Source organism: Microcaecilia unicolor, chromosome 14 (genome assembly GCF_901765095.1).
Source record: "Microcaecilia unicolor chromosome 14, aMicUni1.1, whole genome shotgun sequence".
In the NCBI taxonomy this organism is placed as follows: domain Eukaryota; kingdom Metazoa; phylum Chordata; class Amphibia; order Gymnophiona; family Siphonopidae; genus Microcaecilia; species Microcaecilia unicolor.
This window is the reverse complement of record NC_044044.1, coordinates 31,234,714-31,255,680: the sequence shown is the minus strand read 5'-3', so window position 1 is coordinate 31,255,680 and position 20,967 is coordinate 31,234,714. Positions and strand designations below refer to the sequence as shown.

The 20,967-nt window shown below is 47.8% G+C and overlaps 2 protein-coding genes across 2 annotated transcripts; both read right to left on the bottom strand.

Annotated features, from left to right (window-relative positions):
* Nucleotides 1-1,291: 1,291 nt before the first annotated feature.
* Nucleotides 1,292-10,221, bottom strand: PSME1 (proteasome activator subunit 1). Its single transcript, XM_030188116.1, has 11 exons — nucleotides 9,995-10,221; nucleotides 6,633-6,665; nucleotides 6,135-6,197; nucleotides 5,926-6,033; nucleotides 4,843-4,879; nucleotides 4,378-4,475; nucleotides 3,906-3,974; nucleotides 3,679-3,746; nucleotides 2,956-3,010; nucleotides 2,714-2,800; nucleotides 1,292-1,488 (listed from the first exon to the last, which is right to left on the bottom strand). Exons 1-11 carry the CDS (start codon nucleotides 10,031-10,033, stop codon nucleotides 1,408-1,410), a joined length of 738 nt encoding a protein of 245 aa, XP_030043976.1. The 5' UTR covers nucleotides 10,034-10,221; the 3' UTR covers nucleotides 1,292-1,407.
* Nucleotides 10,222-16,478: 6,257 nt separating this feature from the next.
* On the bottom strand, nucleotides 16,479-20,674 carry FITM1 (fat storage inducing transmembrane protein 1). The gene is made up of 2 exons (XM_030186395.1): nucleotides 20,152-20,674; nucleotides 16,479-19,283 (listed from the first exon to the last, which is right to left on the bottom strand). Exons 1-2 carry the CDS (start codon nucleotides 20,340-20,342, stop codon nucleotides 18,665-18,667), a joined length of 810 nt encoding a protein of 269 aa, XP_030042255.1. The 5' UTR covers nucleotides 20,343-20,674; the 3' UTR covers nucleotides 16,479-18,664.
* Nucleotides 20,675-20,967: the final 293 nt, after the last annotated feature.

The following is a 20,967-nucleotide window of genomic DNA, read 5'->3' as shown; positions in this document are numbered from 1 at the left end:
TATCCAGCAAAATCATTTCATAACGGTCTATGGACTTTTCCTTTAGGAAGCCGTCCAAACCTTTTTAAAACTCCACTAAGCTAACCCCCTTTACCACATTCTCTGGCAACGAATTCCAGAGTTTAATTACACGTTGAGTGAAGAAACATTTTCTCCGATTCGTTTTAAATTTACTACATTGTAGCTTCGTCGCATGCCCCCTAGTCCTAGTATTTTTGGAAAGCGTGAACAGACGCTTCACATCTACCCGTTCAACTCCACTCATTATTTTATAGACCTCTATCATATCTCTTCTCAGCCGCCTTTTCTCCAAGAATAAAACAGAGAATATTACTATGCCCCTGTATAGGTGAATGTGGGTCCACGTCTTGAAAACCGTACGCATCTCTAGCTGCACCATCTCAAAAATATAAGCACAACTAGAAGGGTTCAGAGAAGGGTGACGTTCTAAAGGAGACAGGATAACTGAGGAAGTTTATGAAATCATGAGTGGGGTGGAGGAGGTAAATAGGGGACTGTTGTTTACCATTTCAAATAGTACTAAGACCAGGGGCCAATCTGTGAAACTAACAGGAAGCACTCTTAAAACTGGGGAAAATATGTTTTCACTCAGTGTAAAATTAAGCTTTAGAATTTGATGCTGGACCAAGTTCCCAGAGGAAAAGTCCATAAATTATTATTAGTCTGGGTGTAAGTAACAAGGCACTGGGATCCAGCCAGTGCACGACGGGATACTGAGCTCAATGGACCTTTGGTCTGACCTAGAATGGTACATTTTAGTATTCTGATGACCAGATATCTGCAGGACATCCTATCCTGCCAGTACAGAAGGACCTGCGGGAGGTGTTAGCCTTCAGGACTGTAAAGAGATCTACAGGGATATTCTGTTCTGGTGAAGCACAGAGGGACCTATCTGGGCAGTCTTTGTTGGCAAACCTCAGGAAGACCCTGGGCAATCCTGTCCTGCTGAACCATAAACTTAGGGTGATTTCCTATCCCACTGAACCAGAGAGAGACTCGTAGGGAGCCTATCCTGATGACCTGTAGAGGTGTACTATAATCACAAGGTGGCATCCTACCCTGGTGGTTTATAGAGACCCACAGGTGAACCAAGGAGGTCTATGACAGCGTCCCAACTCCATGAACCAGAGGAATACAGGTGGGGGTGGTTCTTATCCTGCTGGACCAGTGAGAGCACTAGGACCCTTCTATCCAAGTTCCAGTACCCCTCTACTCGTCAACAGTGCATTGACCCTGCTGTTACACAGTGACAGAATTTAAAATCAGGACATCGAAAGTGAAATAAAATATTTATTTCCAAACAAAGACTCTTTTCAGTAGAGCAGACAACCGGAAACCCCATCGTGAGCATGGCTAGATGTGCAAGTCCAGGAATCTCAGGCTTACTCAGTAGATCAGGGCCTTTGTGTCACTGCGTGGTTTCTTGATCTTATCTGAATTCTTCAGGACAACGTCATACAGAATGGCCTGGGAGGAATTAGAAATAGTGAAAATGACTAGAGGGGCTGAAACAGAGAGAAAAATGGCAGTCTGTTCAGTCTGCTCATCCATAACCTCTATCTCTTCCTCTCCCACACATTCTTGCTTTCAGATTCAGTCTTTGTCTCCACTACCTCTATCAAGAGGCACCACCCTTTCCCTACATAAGTATTTTCTTAGATTGCTCCGTCTATCCCCTTAACTTCATCCTATGCCCTCGTATTCCACAGTTGAAAGAGATTCACCTCTTGTGCATTTATGTCACAGATATATTTCAATGTCTCTATCATATCTCCTCTCTCCCACCTTTCTTCCAAAATATACATATTGAAATCTTCAGGTCTGTCCTCCATATGCTTTAAGATGGAGACTTTAGTATCTGCTCTCTGTACCAACTCCATTCTGTTTATATCTTTCTAAACCTGGGTCTCCAGAATCGTGCTCGGTATTCTAAACGGGGCTTCACCAGAGAATTATACAGAGGTATTATCACCTCCTTTTTCCTATTGGCTACCTTAAGATCACCCTCAAGTCCTGCTCCTCTTTCAACACAGAAGTACTTTGCTCCCTATACTGTAACGTTCCCTTGGGATTTTGCAGCCCAAATGCCTGGCCCTGCATTCTTTAGCATTAAATCTTTTGCCAGTTTCTGGACCATTCATCAAGCTTCCCTAGTAGTGGCGGGGCAGTAGGGGTAGTCCTCCCCAGGTGCACGCTGCAGGGAGCAGCCATGCAGCTGTTGGCTCCGCTGGTTCCCTGCTCCCTCTGCTGTTACTTCCTGTTCTGGGGCAGGAGGGAGCAGGGAACCAGGGGAGCCGACAGCTGTGTGGCTGCTCCCAGCACCCCATCAGGTAAGAAGAATGCACTTGGAAGGGGGGGGGGGTGTTGTACTGCACCCAGGGGGGAATGACGATGCTGCACCCGGGGAGGGGGTGTGCACCAGGGGACGCCAGGGGAGCGGCCGCTTCCCCAAACGGAGTTCTGCCGGTACCGGCACCTATTTGTTTCTCATCGTGTTGCAGTGAAAATGTGCGGCGGCAGAAGTCCACTCTCGCGCCGCTTTCGCTCTCCCCACGCCATCAACCTGGCTCCGCTTCTGGGGTGCATAGCAGCGATCCGCCCCGGATGGCACCCGACCAAGGAACGTCACTCTTCACTAGATCCGTCCTCACGTTATGCACAATTCGGTGCACTGTCTGTCTGAGTCACTTACGTAAGTATTCCGGATGTCGGTGACCATGATCCGGATCTCGGCGTATTCTGCCTCGTCTAATTCGTGCACTAGCTGCCGGTAATCGCCCTGCGAATGAAAGAAGAAACTGGCATGAGACACAATAATACTGGCAAGATAAGCCACGCGAACAGATGGAGCGAGCGAGAAAGAGAGACCATGCAGAAGGTTACTACAAGCACACACGCCTTCTCTGAGCTCCGAGGCTTCGGTTTCGTACTCACCACATGCGGCTGTTTGGCAGCTTTTGCAACTGCATCTCCTCTCTCAGAGAAATATCTGCAGAAGAAGAAAAGATGATGGGGGAGGGGCTCGCTTGAGTTGTCGGCTATCCTAAATCTATCTGCTTATCCTGTAATTTGAACACATGAGTAGCCGTATTGGGTCAGACCAATGGTCCATCTAGCCCAGTATCCTGTTTTCCAAACAGTGGCCAAGCCAGGTCACAAGTACCTGGCAGAAACCCAAATCGTGGCAACACTCCATACTACAAATCCCAGGGCAAGCAGTTGCTTCCAGTGTCTGTCTCAATAGCAGACTATGCACTTTTCCTCCAGGAATTTGTCCAAACCTTTTTTAAACCCAGATATGCTAACCGCTGTTACCATCTCCTCCGGCGAAGAGTTCCAGAGCTTAACTATTTGTTGAGTAACAAAATATTTCCTCCTATTTGTTTTAAAAGTATTTCCATTTAACTTCCTCGAGTGTCCCCTAGTCTTTGTACTTTTGGAACGAGTAAAAAAATCGATTTACTTCTACTCATTCTACACCCAAAACCTAACTCTGCCATTTCTTACACTCCATCCTTCTCCCTCACTATTCAGGCTGCCCTCTCTCCTGCACATCCCATGTTCACACTCCCCTCCCAGTACTCTCTCCCTTTCCTTTGATATGTCTCCATACTGGATTCCTGCATCCCTTCCCAAAACCCCTTTCCCAGACCATACTTTGAGATCTGTGTCTGGAATCCTTCCAACTTCGTTCGAGTGTTTGTCATCAGCTCAAAAACCTTTTCCTAAAGCATGAAACAAACAAACAAAAAAATCACAAACAAAACTAAGAGAAGACCCATTGAAGATCAAGAAAATAGAGACAGAGAAAGAGAACGGGGGGGGGGGGGGGGGGGCTTACAGGAGAAAGGAGGCTGTCACTTTCTCTCTCAGACATCACCTACCTGTACAGCGACCCCAAAGTTATTTCCATCTTCAATCTTAGGGACCTGCAGCTGCACCCACATGGAGACCTGGGACAAACACACAGGTTGGTCAGAGAGACGAAGGCAGGAATTGTTCCCGAGAATTCAAGTACAGAGCAACCTAGAGGGAATATTCCCAAGAAACCACCTGTAAATTTCTTCTCCCTCGTTTGTTTGACCCTGATCGAATGGAGGAGTAGCCTAGTGGTTAGTGCAGCGAACTTTGATCCTGTGGAACTGGGTTCAATTCCCGCTGCAGCTCCTCATGACCCTGGGCAAGTCACTTAACCCTCCATTGCCCCAGATACAAATAAGTACCTGAATATACTATGTAAACAGCTTTGAAAGCAGTTGCAAAAACCACAGAAAGGCGGTATATCAAGTCTTATTCCTTTCCTCTGATTTTTTGTGTGGATGAACCATGACACAGTGAGGTGCAGACTGGGCTTACCAGGTTCAGCTTTTCTTTCACCTCCCTAACTTCAGGTTTCACGCGGTTCAGCAGAGCTACAATTTTCTCATTGCAGCTGATGGGCCCACAGGGGGGTGCTGAGAAGAAAATACAATGTATAAATGCTCTCGTAGGATCCCACGTCTTGCCCCCTCCCAGCCTCTGTACCACAATTCCCAGACCGAACTATTCTGAACCACTTGTCACAGTCAGTAATCCTGCAAGTGATTTTCAAAAGGATGCAAGCCAAGCTGAAAAAGATTGCCGGGGGAGGGGGGTATAAAATGGGGAACCCCCACCCCATCTGGGTGGTTGACAGTGAAGGTTCATCATGCAATTGCCCAACGAAGGCTGGTTTGAAAGGAACTGGAAGCAGAGCTGTGAGAATGGCCAGGCCGAAAGAGGAAGAATGGAGGTCAGGAGTGGAACCCAGAAACCCTGTGAACAGAAAAACCCAATACTCACCCTTGTCGTCTTCATCCTCTTTCTTCCCAGCCTCCTTCTGTGGAGCAAATTCAATATGTCTGTTTTTAAGAAAGCAATTTAAGCTTTTCCTGCACCCTCTGCCCAAGCCGTGGTTTCTTCCCTCTTGGCTAAAAATCTGGCTAATTTGACAGCACCCTCTCCACATGAGTAACTGTCACCGTACACAGCAATGTAACCTTGCTTTCTGATTCACTCCCTCCCCGTTCCGGGACGCACGGAACACTGAAATTGTTTATTTGTGTATCAAGGAGTTAGCTTTTGGAATGCCCTTCCATTTAAACTAAGGCATACATCCAGTTACGACATCTTGAAGAAGGGATTAAAGAACAAAGTTGTTTTACAAATACGTGATAAGGAAGGACATGTTGCAGTACGTTAGTGAAGATGTATTTCTGTAAGGTTATTCATGACCATGATATTAATATCTGTGATAATTCTGGATTATTCTGTTACATCCTAGATTTATTTTTGATCTAGTATCTTAGTTGTAATCTGCTATGAAATATGTTACTGGTATTAGCGGGAATGGGAACAGAACCAGGCTCTTCAATGAACAGACCAAAGACGTTCCAGGTTCGTTCCAGATGCGTCTAGTTAGCACATTTTCTACTGTACCTCAAAGGTCTTTTCGAAGACCAGTACGTTACTCTCAAGCGACTCTATTTTGTACGCTTTGTCCACTAACCCCTTGAGACTCTTGAAGAGGGCACTTTCAGGGTACCTTGTAGAGTCTTCATTTAATAAATTGTATTTCGAATCTGGAACGTCTTTGGTCTGTTCATTGAAGAGCCTGGTTCTGTTCCCACTCTTTGGCTCCTGAGATTATCCGTGGCACACCATTGTTCTTTTTCCACCTGGGTGGATTTGTTGCTACTGGTATTAGCGGGCCATAAATAAACGATAACTGTAACTATTGTCTGTTGGAGAAGATTTGACTGGTGAGTTGTCCATCACCTGTCTGGGAGAGAGGAAGGCCATTGTTCTTTGGTTTATCAGAAGTAACCCTGATTCTTTTCAGGGGGGGGAAGGCAGAGGTTCCCCTAGGTTTTTCTCCTTTCTCACCTCCTCTTTTTTCTTTTTCTCTTTCTCTTTTTCTTTCTCTGGGTCTGGGATGGGAATGTCAAGTTCAGCCCTCAGCACCGATGGGTCACGGAGGTTCAGCTCTTTCTCCTGGAAAAAAGAAGGACGGGGAGACTGCAAATTAATATCCAGGGTTCTGTAATTCCCTCTCCTCCCCTTCCCAATAATCTCAGCCAAGAAGACAACCATACCTTCAGAAACCTGTCCAGCTCAATAATCTTTTGAGGAAAGTAACTTCCAAGGAGGGTCTCGGCCTGCAGGAGAAAAATCAGGGACATTTCACAACAAAAGCCAAAAGAAAAGTGATGTAGGTCACTCTGAGGGAGCTCACGCTTCTGGGACCTCTGTGACAGGGGCAACGCTTTAAAGAAGTTCACATTTCCGGAGTCCTCACACTACTGCAGCCATGGGCACTGCTGTGAGGAAGCTCACACTGCTCAGGTTTTGGGACTTTGAAAGCCTATTTATTTCAACTGCTGTCTCTATCTTAGGATACAGTGGTACACTAGTCCTTGGGACAAGGAGACCTCAGTCTCTATTCTGGCTACTTTTTCTTTACTTTCTCTCCTCTCCTATTGAAAAATGGTGTTTTTCCCCTTTGAATATTGATTGTAAACGGCATCGTTATGTCCTACAGGACTGCTGTAGATGAGGTTTATTAAATCATAGAGGTACCCCGTCTGTCTTACCTCAGCACACAGGTCCTTGCGAAACTTATCCACCTGCAGAAATCATAAGAAAGAGCATTAATTATTGTAAGTCTCTCTCTTGTTCAACCATTGCGAGACCTGTGCAAATGGCGGCTGCTACCCTAAATTTCCAGTTCCATTCCTTTCCCACTCTGTGGCTACCAGTTGTGATGATGTATTCATCTGACCTATTTCTCTCCCTCCTTCCAGGTGTAATTCTATCCCAGATGTATCTGTCTCTCCTGCCTCCTCCGTCCAGGTGTTATTCTATTGCAGGTGTGTCCATCTGTCCTGCCTCCTGTTATTCTGTTCCAGATGTGTCTGTATGTTCAGCCTTCCTCCCACCAGGTGTTATTCTCTCCTGGATGTGTCTTGTCTGTCTTGCTCCGTCCCTCAAGTTGTTATTCTGTTCCCAGAAGCCGACTGTCCTGCCTCTCTCCCTCCTGCAGATATTCTATCCTGGATGTATCTGTTTGACCTGGCTTCCTTCCTCTCTCTTTGGCACCTCTCTCACTCCTGGCTGCAGTTCAGGTTTTCCTGCGTCCTTTACTTACTTAGCAGTCAGCTACAAATGCACTCAGTCTGCTGCCCCTCACTACCTCTCTACCCTCATCTCCCCTTACGTTCCCGCCCGTAACCTCCGTTCACAGGATAAATCCCTCCTCTCTGTACCCTTCTCCACCACCGCCAACTCCAGGCTCCGCTCATTCTGCCTCGCCTCACCCTATGCTTGTAACAACCTTCCTGAACCCTTACGCCAAGGCCCCTCCCTGCCCGTCTTCAAGTCTTTGCTTAAAGCCCACCTCTTCAATGCTGCGTTCGGCACCTAACCCTTACCGTTCAGTGAATCCAGACTGCCCCAATTTGACTGCCCCTATCGGACCGACCGTTCACTTGTCTATTAGATTGTAAGCTCTTTGAGCAGGGACTGTCTCTCTTTGTTAAACTGTACAGCGCTGCGTAACCCTAGTAGCGCTCTAGAAATGTTAAGTAGTAGTAGTAGTATTACATATAGCAGTGATTTAACCAGAGCTGAGATTGTGATGTCATAATGCCTCATTCCACCAATGCCTAAGAGCCAACCTCATTAGTGATGTCACAATGGCTTGATTGTCCTATATTTGTCTCACTCTTGTCTATTAGATTGTAAGCTCTTTGAGCAGGGACTGTCTCTCTTTGTTAAATTGTACAGCGCTGCGTAACCCTAGTAGCGCTCTAGAAATGTTAAGTAGTAGTAGTAGTAGTAGTAGCTGTGAGAGCTGCTCGCAGAGATGACTGAAGTGGTTTGCTGAAATACAGGGCTCTGGGATGGGAAGACCTGGGACAAGATTGTAAGCTCCTTTGAGCAGGGACCGTCCTTCTTTGTTAATTTGTACAGCACTGCATAACCCTAATAGCGCTCTAGAAATGTTAAGTAGTAGTAGTAGTAGAACAGGAAGAATCACTGGAATCGTGTGAACCCGCAGTTTAGTTGACTGTGCAAGGGAAAATAGGGCTACCCCCAGCAAGAAGAAGGAAACCACAGCAGCTTAAAAGTTTCAAACATTCCCCCTTCCCCCCCAAAAAGGAGAGCTCTCCTTTGGTCTATGGGGCCTCAAAACCTTCATTCTTTGCTCTGTGGGTCCTCCTCCTTTCACTTGTCTGTAGGCCTCTGGTTCCTCTATTCTGTAAAATGAGAAGCCTCTAGAACGTTTGGTCTATGACTTGGGACACCTAGAACTTGTCTGCATTTTTCTGTGCTGTGCTTCTCCCTCTTTCCCTTGGTCTTTAGTCCCCTGTATCTGCCACCTCTGGTCTACGGGCTCCTGGCTTTGCCTCTCCCTATCCAGGGTTCCCTGCATCCTCGCTCCCTCCTTCTCTGTGGTCCCCTGCATCCTCCCTCTCTCTGTATCCTATTCTATGGGCTCTGGGCTTCTTCTCTCTCAGTCTGTGTCCTATGGATCAGCTCCTTCTCTCTGAGTCTGTGGTCTCTATATCCTCCCTCCCCCCCCCCCCCCCCCCCCCACCACCCTGCTCTATGGACTCCTGGCTCCTTCTCTTTCAATCTGTGGTCCCTCTATAGGCTCCGGGCTCCTCCTATCTCAGTCTGTGCCCCCTGTATCCTCCCTCTCTTGAATAAGGACTGGCTTCTCCTCCTTCTTTCCCTTGATCTGCGGCCCCCTATATTTGCCTTCTCTGGTTTATAGGCTCCTGGCTCCTCCTCTTAGTCTGTGTCCTCTGTATTCAAGGAGGTTTAATGACAGGAGGTGGCGTGACATTATTTGTCCCATTATCTGGGCTGAAGCCAGTGGGCGGAGCTTGCGCCAAATTGGTTTGTCCAAAACAATAGCAAATTTGTGAAGTGTATATTATTTTGCATTCTCTGTTAGGAGGGGATGGGAGTGCAAAGGGAGTTTGAGTGGTCTGTGAAGGGGAGGAGGAGGGTTATATTCAAGAGCTTGCTTTATTATCTGCAGTGCTGTATTGTGGATTTCAGTCCTGCTCTATATGCCTTTATTTTTTGGCTTACGATGACAATAAAGATCTTTATATTCATCATAAGCAAATGAGCTGCTGCCCACGTTGCTACTGTCACCGAGCCGGGCTGCAGGCACTCAGAAAGTGGCAGCGATGACGAGCTGGACCTGGGCGTCCAAGCTCAGGCTATTGTTTTAATGTACAATTAATACATAAAAAGAATAGCCTCAGACTGCAGCAGCAGCTGGAATGCCCTGTCCAGGGTCGCCACTGCCCCCTGAGTGCCCACATCCCTCTGCAGCCCGGCCCGGTGACAGTGGTGCGGTGTGAGCAGAACAGTCCCTAAGTTCTGAAACTTCTGCAGCTGTAACAGAGATACAATAACATGCAAAATGACAACACGGACGCAGCACCTGATAGGTTTTTTTTGGACAAAGGTGGTGACCAACTTCAGTTTTTTTTTTTTTACATCGCGCCACCTCTTGTCTTTAAACCTCCTTCTTCTCTCTCCTGCTTTATGGTCTCCCGGCTCCTCCTCTCAGTCTGTGGCCCCTGAATCCTTCCTCTCTCTTGGACTAAGGATCCAGGCTTCTCCTCCCTCTCTCCCTCAGTCTGCAGTCCCCTAACCTTCCTACCTTCTGTGGGCTCCTGGATCTTTCCTTCCCTCGTGCTACGAATCCCTGGATTCTTCCCCTCACTCTGCATCCTCTCTCCTTTACTCTGGGGCACTGAAGACTGTGAAAACAGACCTGGATCTTTCCCCCTTTTTCAGTCTATGGCACTAGGGGCCCTCTAGAACATTTGGCATGAGGGACTGGGAGCCCTTGGAACCTCCCTTGATAGGGGTCATCTTGTGGATTCATCCTCAAATAAATCTGTCTCCCCCGGTCAGTGCACTCTCTCACCTTCTCTTTAGCTTCAGCCTTGACTGGCAGCGCTGCCATCCTGTGCCCAGAGCAATGTAGTGGTCAGATTAAAACGATTTCCTTTGTCCCACAGCCAGAGCAGGGCAAGGACGTGCAGTGAAACTGCTCTGAAGGCCTCTGGTCTCCTGGTCTTTCTCACTCCTGTGCTGTGTTCGCTTCTCAGCTCGTGGGTGACTAAGTTAGAAATCTCAAAAGAGAAAGTGAAAGTCAGGGCTGAGGAGGAGGGGAGGAGAGCCAGGCAGGGACTTCCCAGTCTGTGGGAGGGAGACAGATGTGCACTTTTCCGATTTCTCATTCTTTCACGGGTAAAGTGATGTTGTAGCTGTGTTAGTCCACTTTTAAAGGTAATAAATAGAAATATACAGGGCTTTTTTTTTGAGAGGCTACTTGGGGGTACTGAGTACCAGCACCTTTTCCATTGTCTGCTAAAATTGACCCATGGACCCCAAGTTTTAATGAAAGAGCTCAGGCTCTACACACCAATTCTGCCTTGTCATAGATTCTGTAACTAGTTGCAGGGGGCCTGGCTGTTGTGGGGTGGGTCCCTCAGTGATCACCCCAGCCCTGAAGGGTGGCCTCGCATTTGAGTACCAGCACCTTTTCCATTGTCTGCTAAAATTGACCCATGGACCTCTAATGAAAGAGCTCAGGCTCTACACACCAATTCTGCCTTGTCATAGATTCTGTGCCTGGCTATTGTGGGGTGGGTCCCTCAGTGATCACCCCACCCCTGAAGGGTGGCCTAGCACTTGAGTACCGGCACCTTTTCCATTGTCTGCTAAAATTGACCCATGGACCCCAAGCTTTAATGAAAGTGCTCAGGCTCTACACACCAATTCTGCCTTGTCATAGATTCTGTGACTGGTTGCAGGGGGCCTGGCTATTCTGGGGTGGGTCCCTCAGTGATCACCCCAGCCCTGAAGGGTGGCCTCGCATTTGAGTACCAGCACCTTTTCCATTGTCTGCTAAAATTGACCCATGGACCTCTAATGAAAGAGCTCAGGCTCTACACACCAATTCTGCCTTGTCATAGATTCTGTGCCTGGCTATTGTGGGGTGGGTCCCTCAGTGATCATCCCACCCCTGAAGGGTGGCCTAGCACTTGAGTACCAGCACCTTTTCCATTGTCTGCTAAAATTGACCCATGGACCCCAAGTTTTAATGAAAGAGCTCAGGCTCTACACACCAATTCTGCCTTGTCATAGATTCTGTGCCTGGCTATTGTGGGGTGGGTCCCTCAGTGATCATCCCACCCCAGAAGGGTGGCCTGGCATTACCAACACCTTTTTATGTTTCAATCATTTTTATTCAAAACATAAGAAGAAAAGTTAACATCATCATGTATGAACCAGGGGCGTATCTGGACTCGGGCGGTAGGGGGGGCCAGAGCCAGAGGGAGGGGGCACATTTTAGCCCCCCCCCCCCCCCGGCGCCACCGATCCCCCCCCCGCCATTTCCGGACCCCCCCCTCGCCACCAATGACACCCTCCCCCGCTGCTGTCACTTACCTTTGCTGGCGGGGGACCCCAACCCCCCGCCAGCCGAGGTCCTCTCTTCCATGCAGGCTGAGCCGCTGCAAGTTGCAACGCTTCCTGTTCTTCTGAGTCTGATGTCCTGCACGTACAACGCGCAGGACGTCAGACTGAATTCCAAATTCTGAGTCTGACGTTCTGCACGTTGTACGTGCAGGACGTCAGACTCAGAAGAACAGGAAGCGTTGAAACTTGCATCCTGCACGGAAGAGAGGACTTCGGCTGGCAGGGGCTTGGGGTCCCCCGCCAGCAAAGATCGGCGACGGGTTGGTGGCGGGCGGGCGGGCGGGAGGGAGGGGGAGGTGGAGAGGGTCTGTGGTAGGGGGGTCCAGGGCGAAATCTGCGGGGGCCCAGGCCCCTATGGCCCCACGCAGATACGGCCCTGGTATGAACGTCTGATATTTTCCCCCCATGTGGCTAAACTAACACATAGTACTTCTACCCCAACATATAGGACTTAACCTTCCCTCCCCTTCCCCTCCCACCCCCCCTTTCCCTTGCTATGGCATCAAATGAACATAATAACGCAGGGTACAGGGCAATATCTAGAAGTTTAACAGTCTACTCCTGGCAGTTGGAGTCAGAGTATTCCAAAAGGGAGTCCAAGTGAGTTGGAAACGCACTCCAGTCTTCGTTTTAAAGTCTGTAATTCCCACCCTCTCTACCCGCAGTAACGTTATCATACGCACACGCCACTGCGATACTGTAGGGTAGTTGTATGTAAGCCATTCTGAGAGTATTGTTTGTTTAGCCACTACAATAGCTTTGCGTACAAAAGCGGTAAATCCTGATGGGACAGGGTGTATGAGAACAGGATGGCCCAGGAGCAGCGCCAAGTCATACTTCCAGCCCGCCTTCCACATCTCAGAAACATATTGTACTAGCTCCTTCCAAAATCGGACTATGCCCTTGCAGGACCAAAACATGTGACCAACACCTTTTTTGTTAGAAAAAAAAATGCACTGGAAATATAACACAACATAGAAAAGAAAATAAGATGACACCTTTTTTTTTTTTATTGGACTAACTTAATCCATTTTTGGATCAGCTTTTTAGAAGGTAACCCTTAATTTTCAGATTTGATATCTTTGAAAGCTAATAAAAAAAATACAGGTATCATCTTTTTTTCCATTCTTTCATGTATTACTTTGGTAACACACCTACAAATTGTTGGCCAAGAAGGGAAAATGGGGGAGGGAGGGTGAGGAAAGCCATCTTTGACCCATAATGCTGCTAAACCCAATGCAAACCTACAGCTTTTTGAATTTGCATTTTTTTTTGACCCTGGCAGTTTTCTCATAGAAAGAGAAAATGATAAGACCGTTAGCCTTTCAGCTGAATTAGAACTGGCCTTTTTGGGGCTACGACAGGGAAGGGAAGATTCTCATTTATCTTCCACCATGTTGAGAACATAAGCTCATAAGCATCGCCATATTGGGACAGATCAAAGGTCCATCAAGCTCAGTATCCTGTTTCTAACAGTAGCCAATCCAGGTCACAAGTACCTGGCAAGATCCCAGCACAGTAAAAACAGATTTTATGTTGCTTATCCTAGAAATAAGTAGTGGATTTTCTCAAGTCCATCTTAATAATGGCTAATGTACTTTTTTTTTTAAATTCCGCTAAGCTAATTGCTTTTACCACATCCTCTGGCAAAGAATTCCAGATTATAATCGCATGTTGAGTGAAGAAATATTTTAAACCAATTTGTTTTAAATTTACTACTTTGTAGCTTCATTGTGTGTCCTTTATTTGTATTTTTTTAAGTGTAAACAAGCGATTCACATCTACCCATTCACTTCCACTTATAGACTTCTATCATATCCCCCCTCAGCTTTCTCTTCTCAAAGCTAAAGAGCCCTTACCTCTTTAACCTTTCCTGATAAGGAAGTCATCCCATCCCCATTATCATTTTTGTCACCTTTCTCTGTACCTTTTCTAATTCTGCTATATATATATTTTTAGATGTGGTGACCAGATTTGCACACAGTATTCAAGGTGCGATCGCACCATGGAGCAATACAAAGGTATTATAACGTCCTGAGGAACTGAGTTTGATTCCTGGCACAGGCAGCTCCTTGTGACTCTTGGCAAGTCACTTAACCCTCCATCGCCTGCCGCATTGAGCCTGCCATGAGTGGGAAAGCGCGGGGTACAAATGTAACAAAAAAAAAAAAAAAAAACCTATATTCTATTTGCTTTCTTAGCCACCGCTGCACACGGAGCAGGTTTCAACATATCATCGACACCTAGATTCTCTTCCTGGGTGGTGACTCCTAATGTGAAACCTTGCATCACGTAGCTATAGTTTGGGTTCCTCTTTCCCACATGCATCACTTTGCGCTTGCTGACATTAAATATCATTTGCATGTGATTTAACAACTTTGAATAACTTTGTGTTATCAACAAATTTAATTGCCTCACTAGTTATTCCCATCTCTAGATCATTTATAAAGATGTTAAAAAGAAGCGGTCCCAACACAGATCCCTGGGGAACCCCACTATCTACGCTTCTCCACTGACAATACTGAGCATGTAACCCTACTTTCAGTTATTGAACCAACTGAAGACATACATATATGATGAGCCTCGAAGGACTCTCCATTCATCAAGCCAATGCAGAACAAGCTCGGGCTCTGTCTGGGTGTTATCCTGAGCTTGCTGTGCACTGCACTGCCCTGCTTGAAGGGACAGACCCCCACCCCCTCATAATAATGTAAAAAAAAAAAGGTATCATTCACCAGGGGCGTAGCTAGACAACAGATTTTAGGTGGGCCTAGGCAAGACGTGGGTGGGCACCAAGTATTCTCCCCCTCCTTCACCACCAAAAAAAAAATCTCAGCTGGTGGGAAAACTCTTCTTTCCACCTTGGCAGTCTGCAGCAGACGTGCTGAAAACTGAGCATGTGCAGGTTCCGGTATTGTGGAGAGTAGCATTTGCATTACCATCAGGGGGAAGTCTTCAGCTGGCGGAACTTGGGATCCTCAGCAGTTACCTCTAAACATGTGCTACTGTTGGGTGGGCCTGAGCCATAAGTGGGTGGGCCCCGGCTCACCTGTGGCTACGCCAGTCACTCACAGCTTGCAGCCTTTGAAGGACACAGCGAATGCATTCTCCAGAGCTGGGATAACCGTTTTTTTTATTGCAGGATGTACAAAGAGATCCTTCCGAGGGTTTCTTGCACAAAGCTCCCATCCCACCCGCCAGGAAGAGCCTACACCCCTCACAGCAGCTGGCTGAGGACTTTTCTCTATTTACAACAGTTATAGTCTGCTGTTCACCATCTTTTATAGCAGATTAGAAATCAACATAGGAAATAAAACTAAACATCACAAAAGGAAAAAAAAAATAAAAACCCCTATCCCTAGAACCCCACCATTGGCCCCTTTAAAAAAACAGCAGGGCAAACTTTAAAAAATGACGTTACCGCAACAGGGTTTTAAAAGGAAAGTTATTGTGGAAGTTACTAACCAGCACTACTGCCCTTCCACAGTTGAAAGCATATTTCTCTCCGGCTTTCCCAGGAATAATTTTAGTCCCCTTTTCATGTTTTCTTGGATCATTGTCTCTGGTTGCAGGGGACCTTCCCTTCTGTGTTTTGCTTTCCCACTTTCCCCTTCCTTCTTTTTCTTTTGTGTATGTCTTTTACTGTCAACTGGTTTTTATTGCTTTTGTTTTTATGTGTTGTCCAGTTTCCCCTTCCCCTATATTTCAATTACTTTGTAGATCGCTCTTAGGTTTTTGCTACAGTTGCAGTATATCAAATAAATTGGACTTGAACATCCCTGCTAAACTGAGCTGTGATACTGCAACTTAGTAACTACCCCTCTTAGTTGTGTCCCCCCCCCCCCCCCCCCCCCCCCGATGCAGCCAAGTTGGACTGTTGTAGGTTAAATGGAGCCCCAGCTTTCCATTTTGCATTCTGATATTTTATTACAAGGGCAGAAAATTCTCTCACCCCTGTATTTCTTACACTGTGCTTTTCTACAACCTACCAAACTGAATGGCAGTCTAACTCCTTGGGCACCGCCAACCTAGATCTCTTGGCCTGAAAGAGAGGGGGTTCTCCAGGAGACTGGAAGTTGCCTGGGGCCCCTGCAACTTCCATAGGTGAAAGGTTTTGTGCGGCAATAAAAACACACTCAGGGGAATACTCCCCCAGCTCCTGCTCAGCCCCCAATTCCAGACCTTATATTCCTCCAGGCAAACCTTGTCTCCAACTTACTGCCCCCTCCTGGCAAAGAGGGAAAGGGAAATGGGACTTGATATACTGCCTTTCTGAGGTTTTTGCAACTACATTCAAAGCGGTTTACATAGTATATACAGGTACTTATTTGTACTTGGGACAATGGAGGGTTAAGTGACTTGCCCAGAGTCACAAGGAGCTGCTGCAGTGGGAATCGAACTCAGCTCCCCAGGATCAAAGTCCACTGCACTAACCACTAGGCTACTCCTACATTTGTGCCTCTACCAGGTACAAATGAGCTCCCACCAGGAGAGGATGCAGCAAGGCTCCCTTGGGCGCAGACTGCTTGCCAGAAGCCCCCCTACGTCCCAATCTGGCCTGGGCCTCTCCTAACAGCTCTCCTAGCTTGCACAATGAAAGCCTGACTTAATTGCCTCCGTTAGCATCCATCAGGCCAACCCACCGATCTGGGCCATGCTGTACTGTTGGCTGACTGATGGAGGAGAAAAAACAAGCCCACTCTTGAGACTCTGCCAACTCCACTGCTCCAGTATTGGAGAAAGTGAAAGGATGCGAAAGTCGTGGCCTATCCATTAAGAGACAGCTGGTGCTGTATGGCACTTCAGCGCCTTCCTCACTCAGGATCACACAACTCGCCAGCAACGCAGGCCTACACAGCTCGTCATGGGAGCGGGGAGAGACCAAGAGCTCCCTCCTGTTATTGCTGCCTGGGGCTCCTTTTTTCTTGTTATTGCGTTTTTGTTTCTTCTTGTTAAAGAGGCCTGGGGAAGCCAATCAATCCTGCAGCGGGGTGGCTGGAGAAGGGGGAGGGACACAAACTGGGTACTCAGTGGAACTGAGAGGGCCTAGATTTCTCTCAGTCTGCTCACTGAGTACCCAGGTTTCCAATCAGGCCCTGGAGGTACCTCACCAGCCCAGAAACAAAGTGCACAGGATACTTGTCACCATCTACTGGAGACACAGAATACAGGTAACCTGTGGCTGAATGGTGTCTAAAGTATGGTAGGGCTCATAACTCTTCAGTTTCTGCCTCCATCTGCTGGTTGGCGAGCATAACCCATGCATTCTGGACTGGTCTGGTGGGACGAAAAGGAATATGATATACATGTATTTTTTTTTATTATCCATAAGTTATTGCTCCTACCTGTGCATGCATTATCATCCACTTATGCTAATATTCTGGTACTTTTCTTTATAGAATAAGCTTCTAATAGGGCCACTGAGAGGGGAGACCAGGAGTCCTCAGGCCCGGCCTCCAAGGGGTCACGGCGACGCTACTGCATTGGCAAAGCTTCCAGTGGCAGGCAGAAGAAGGCTGCGTTGGTCCAGTGATGTCAGTCTCATGTGCTGGCCGGGAACTCTCATTAACACATTAAGACATTAAGTCTTCTCTGCCGTGCTGCACTAGGTCCTTCTTTCTTCCTCCCTGTCCTGCCTCCTCCTGTCGATGTACTTCCTGCTTTCACATGGGGGAGGGGGGGAGGTGGAAATGTGGCAGGAAGAGGATCTGCACTGGCAGTCAGCAGAAAAGAGTTAACGCGATAATCTGGGTCCCACGGCCGGCAGCACACACGAGCACAAGCACAGTGGCAGGAGAGAAGACGTTCTGAGGATTAAGGAACAGAGGCAGTGCCAGGTGGGCTAAGAGTACACACACAGCTCAGGACTCTGTAGGAGCCTCAAAACTCAAAGGCACAACACAGCTGGTGGTTTCCTTTTCCCCCTCCCCATCTTGAGAACAGAGAGGAGGCAGAATGCCCAAGCCATTACTGAGTTTGCCTACCCACAGCCAGACCTACAGAGCTTGCTCTGTACCAAGGGCTGTGCCCGTCTTAGCATCTTCCAGACTATTACTGCCTCAGTAAGTAGTAGTCCGACTTCTGAATTTTGAAGGCAAGCAACTAATTTGGGGGGTGGGGAGGAATTTAAACTAAAACTATTAATATAATTATGGGAAATATGAATTTCAAAATTTTTACTTCTTGATGGCATGGGGGTTTGAGGGGAGCCCTTAAACTTTTCTGCCCCAGGCCCAGCTTTGTCTCTCAGTGGCCTAGACTTTACACAGGCACTCGCCTAACACGTAAATGCAGGCACCCTGTTAAGAGAATTACCCATTAAGAAAGCAATTCCATAAAAGGCCTCCCATTTGCAGCCTTCTTTCCTTTAAAAAGTACTAGACTTACAGGTCAAATACACACATTTAACTTAGACATGACCACTTGCACCAGCCATAAAGCGCCTAGGTTGCTAAATTATTATATTCTATGATTTATGTGCATAAAACTGTGCTCTTTGCCCAGACTTCACCCATGCAATAACTATACACAATCACATCTAAGCATCAGAGTTGGAATTATGTGCACACTTGTGTACATGCTGGTACTCTGGTCATTTACTGGAGCTCTTGGGGCCTAAATGTTGATGGGCTCTTATAGAATTACCCGTTAAGGGCCTACTTTTCTAAGCTTTTTTCCTCAGAGACACAGAATTAGGAAAGTTACATCCTTAGTACATTCACCGCAGACAGACATGGCCCTCCACCAGAGGCTGCATGGTCTAGGTACCTTGACTCCTCTTTTCTGTTTCCACATATTGTTTTTACCATAGCAAATAGAAAAGAAAAAAAACAAAGAGAGATGGTCTGAGGCCTAATGCAAACAGCTTTGCGGGCACAATTCCTTAAACTTCGGAAAATGATACACAGAGAGAAAGGAAAAGAAAGAGATGGAGGGCAGAGACAGATAGAGGAGACAGAAAGTGCCTTTCACAGAGAAATAACACCACCACAACCCTCAAGAAGGCATGAGAATGGAGGACAAAGCACCCTTCTCAGCCCAGACCAGGGACAGAGAGGTGGCAGTGTGGGTGGGGCACCTTGGCATAGGAAGCAAAGTCAGCAGGCTCCCTTCAATCTGTTTTTTGGACGTCCAGGTTCTTGTGGAACAGCCCATGACCTGGGCGGCCGGGAGACCAGCGGCTTCGGTACCACCAGCGGTAGGTCAGGTGCCAGCAGAGAGTGCCCAGGGCTGCCCCTACCACTTTATGGGAGTATTCGTGAAAGTACACGACCGTACACAGCAGCATGAAGTTCCATAGCGCCAGCAGGGCGGCATTCAGAAGGAAGACGATGCGCAGTGGCACACCAGCCGGCCGGCCCCGCTCCAGAAAGTGCCGGAAGACCGCCACCTCCTCCGCGATGGTCAGACAGCAGTAAGTCAGCATGAAGGTATGGCCTGAAACATCGTAGCCACGCCAGCGGTAACCTTCCCCCTCACAGGAGCGTTTGTCCATCAGGTCGGGTAGTAGCAGCAGGCGGCCCTCTGGTACAGGCTGGAAGCAGGAACCTGTGACATCCTCGATGAGCAGGAAGAGGTGGCTCGAGCCTACCCAGACAGCCCCTCCCACCACCAGGCGACTGAGGTGACGCAGGGCGGACAGGACGCTGTGGGTGGAGATGTAGGTAGTCAGTAGGATATGCCCGCCTAACAGGAGACAAGTCCAGCCCCAGGCAGACTGTACAAACTTACTGCGGAGAGAAAAAAAAAAATCGTACCATTATACAGGGGTTAGAGTGACAAGGAGCATCAATGAACACAGCCCTGTACCAGGAATTTAAACTCAGCATGTCCGGCACATTCCCAGCAGACCTTAAACAGGGGACACAAGATGAAGCTAGAATATGGTAGATTTAAAACAAATAGGGAGAAAGTTTTTCTTTACTCAGCATGTAGTTAGACTCTGGAACTCGTTGCCGGAGAATGTGGTGGCAGCAGCTGGCCTTACGGAGTTTAAGGGGGGTTTGGACAGATTCCTGAGGGAAAAGTCCATTGAACATTATTACATTTTTGGGGGGGTGGGTGGGCGGGGGGTTGCCGGGTTCTTGAAGCCTGGATTGGCCGCTGTCGGAGACGGATGTTGGGCTTGATGGACCCTTGGTCTTTTCCCATTACGGCGGTGCTTATGTACTTTAGAAAGACAGGACTCGGACCAAGACAGACACAGACAGAAATAAAGGCCTGCATGCAGAGTGCGATAGCAAAGTTACTTACCTGTAGCAGATGTTCTCCGAAGACAGCAGAGGAATGCAGCCAAACTAGTCGGTTTCTAATCTGGCAAGTTGGCTCCATCGGTGAAATCACCGACCAGTATGCCTGCATTGACCCTACTTTGCAGAGAAACAGATAGACAGACAGACAAGCATGCACACAATAAGACAGTGTGAGACAGACGGAAAGAGGGGCACGTAGACACAGAGTGAGATACAGACATACAGAGGGACAGACAGATAAAGGCAGAAACACAGATCTACAGGCGTGCAAGACAGCCACACACACAGGTGCAAGACACAAATTATTAATATCTTGTAACAGGCAGAGACTCTGCCCAGCTCTTACATGTTAAAGAAATTGCGGTGATTGGCAAAGATAGTCCGAGGATTCACGTAGTACTGCAGCAGGGGCCCAAAGATCACCAGAGCAGCCACCCAGAGGTGATAGACATGGCGCAAACAGCTGCTGGCCAGCACCCGCGAGCATTGATCACTCCAGAAGATCACCAGCGCCCGCAGGATGCAGAGTGGACTCATTGCAAGTGGGGACGATGCCAGGGGTGTGTAGTCTCTTGCTCTCGCTGTCTCAGCTGCCTCTGGTGGGGTGCCAGGGGTGTGTAGTCTCTTGCTCTCGCTGTCTCAGCTGCCTCTGGTGGGGTGCCGGAGGAGACCTGTCTCCCTCTTGCAGTGTCCCACTGTGGGCACAGAGGACAAAACCAGGGCCCAGCTACGACGTCAGTATAACAGGCAGCAACAGCTGAGATCCTAAAACAGGCCCCAGCATTCCCCCTTCTGAAGCAACAGCTGAGACAACACACGCATACCATTCTTCAGCGAAGGGATCCAACCCTGAGAAGCAAGAGAGAGACTAACACACACTGCCTCAAAAATAGGCCCCACATTACCACCCTCTACAGCTCCAGAGACACACCATCCCAGGTCAGGGCTCCAGCTGTGCCCCCCAAAGTAAAAGATGCATCTACAATAGTTATCACTGGTTGTCAAAAAAACATATGGGGACAGACTTAAAGATCTCAACATGTGCACCATGGAAGAAAGGTGGGAGAGGGGAAGACATGATAGGACATATTTAAATACCTCCGTGGCATAAATGAACAGAAGGCGAGTCTCGGAAGCTCTGGAATGAGGGGGCATAGGATGA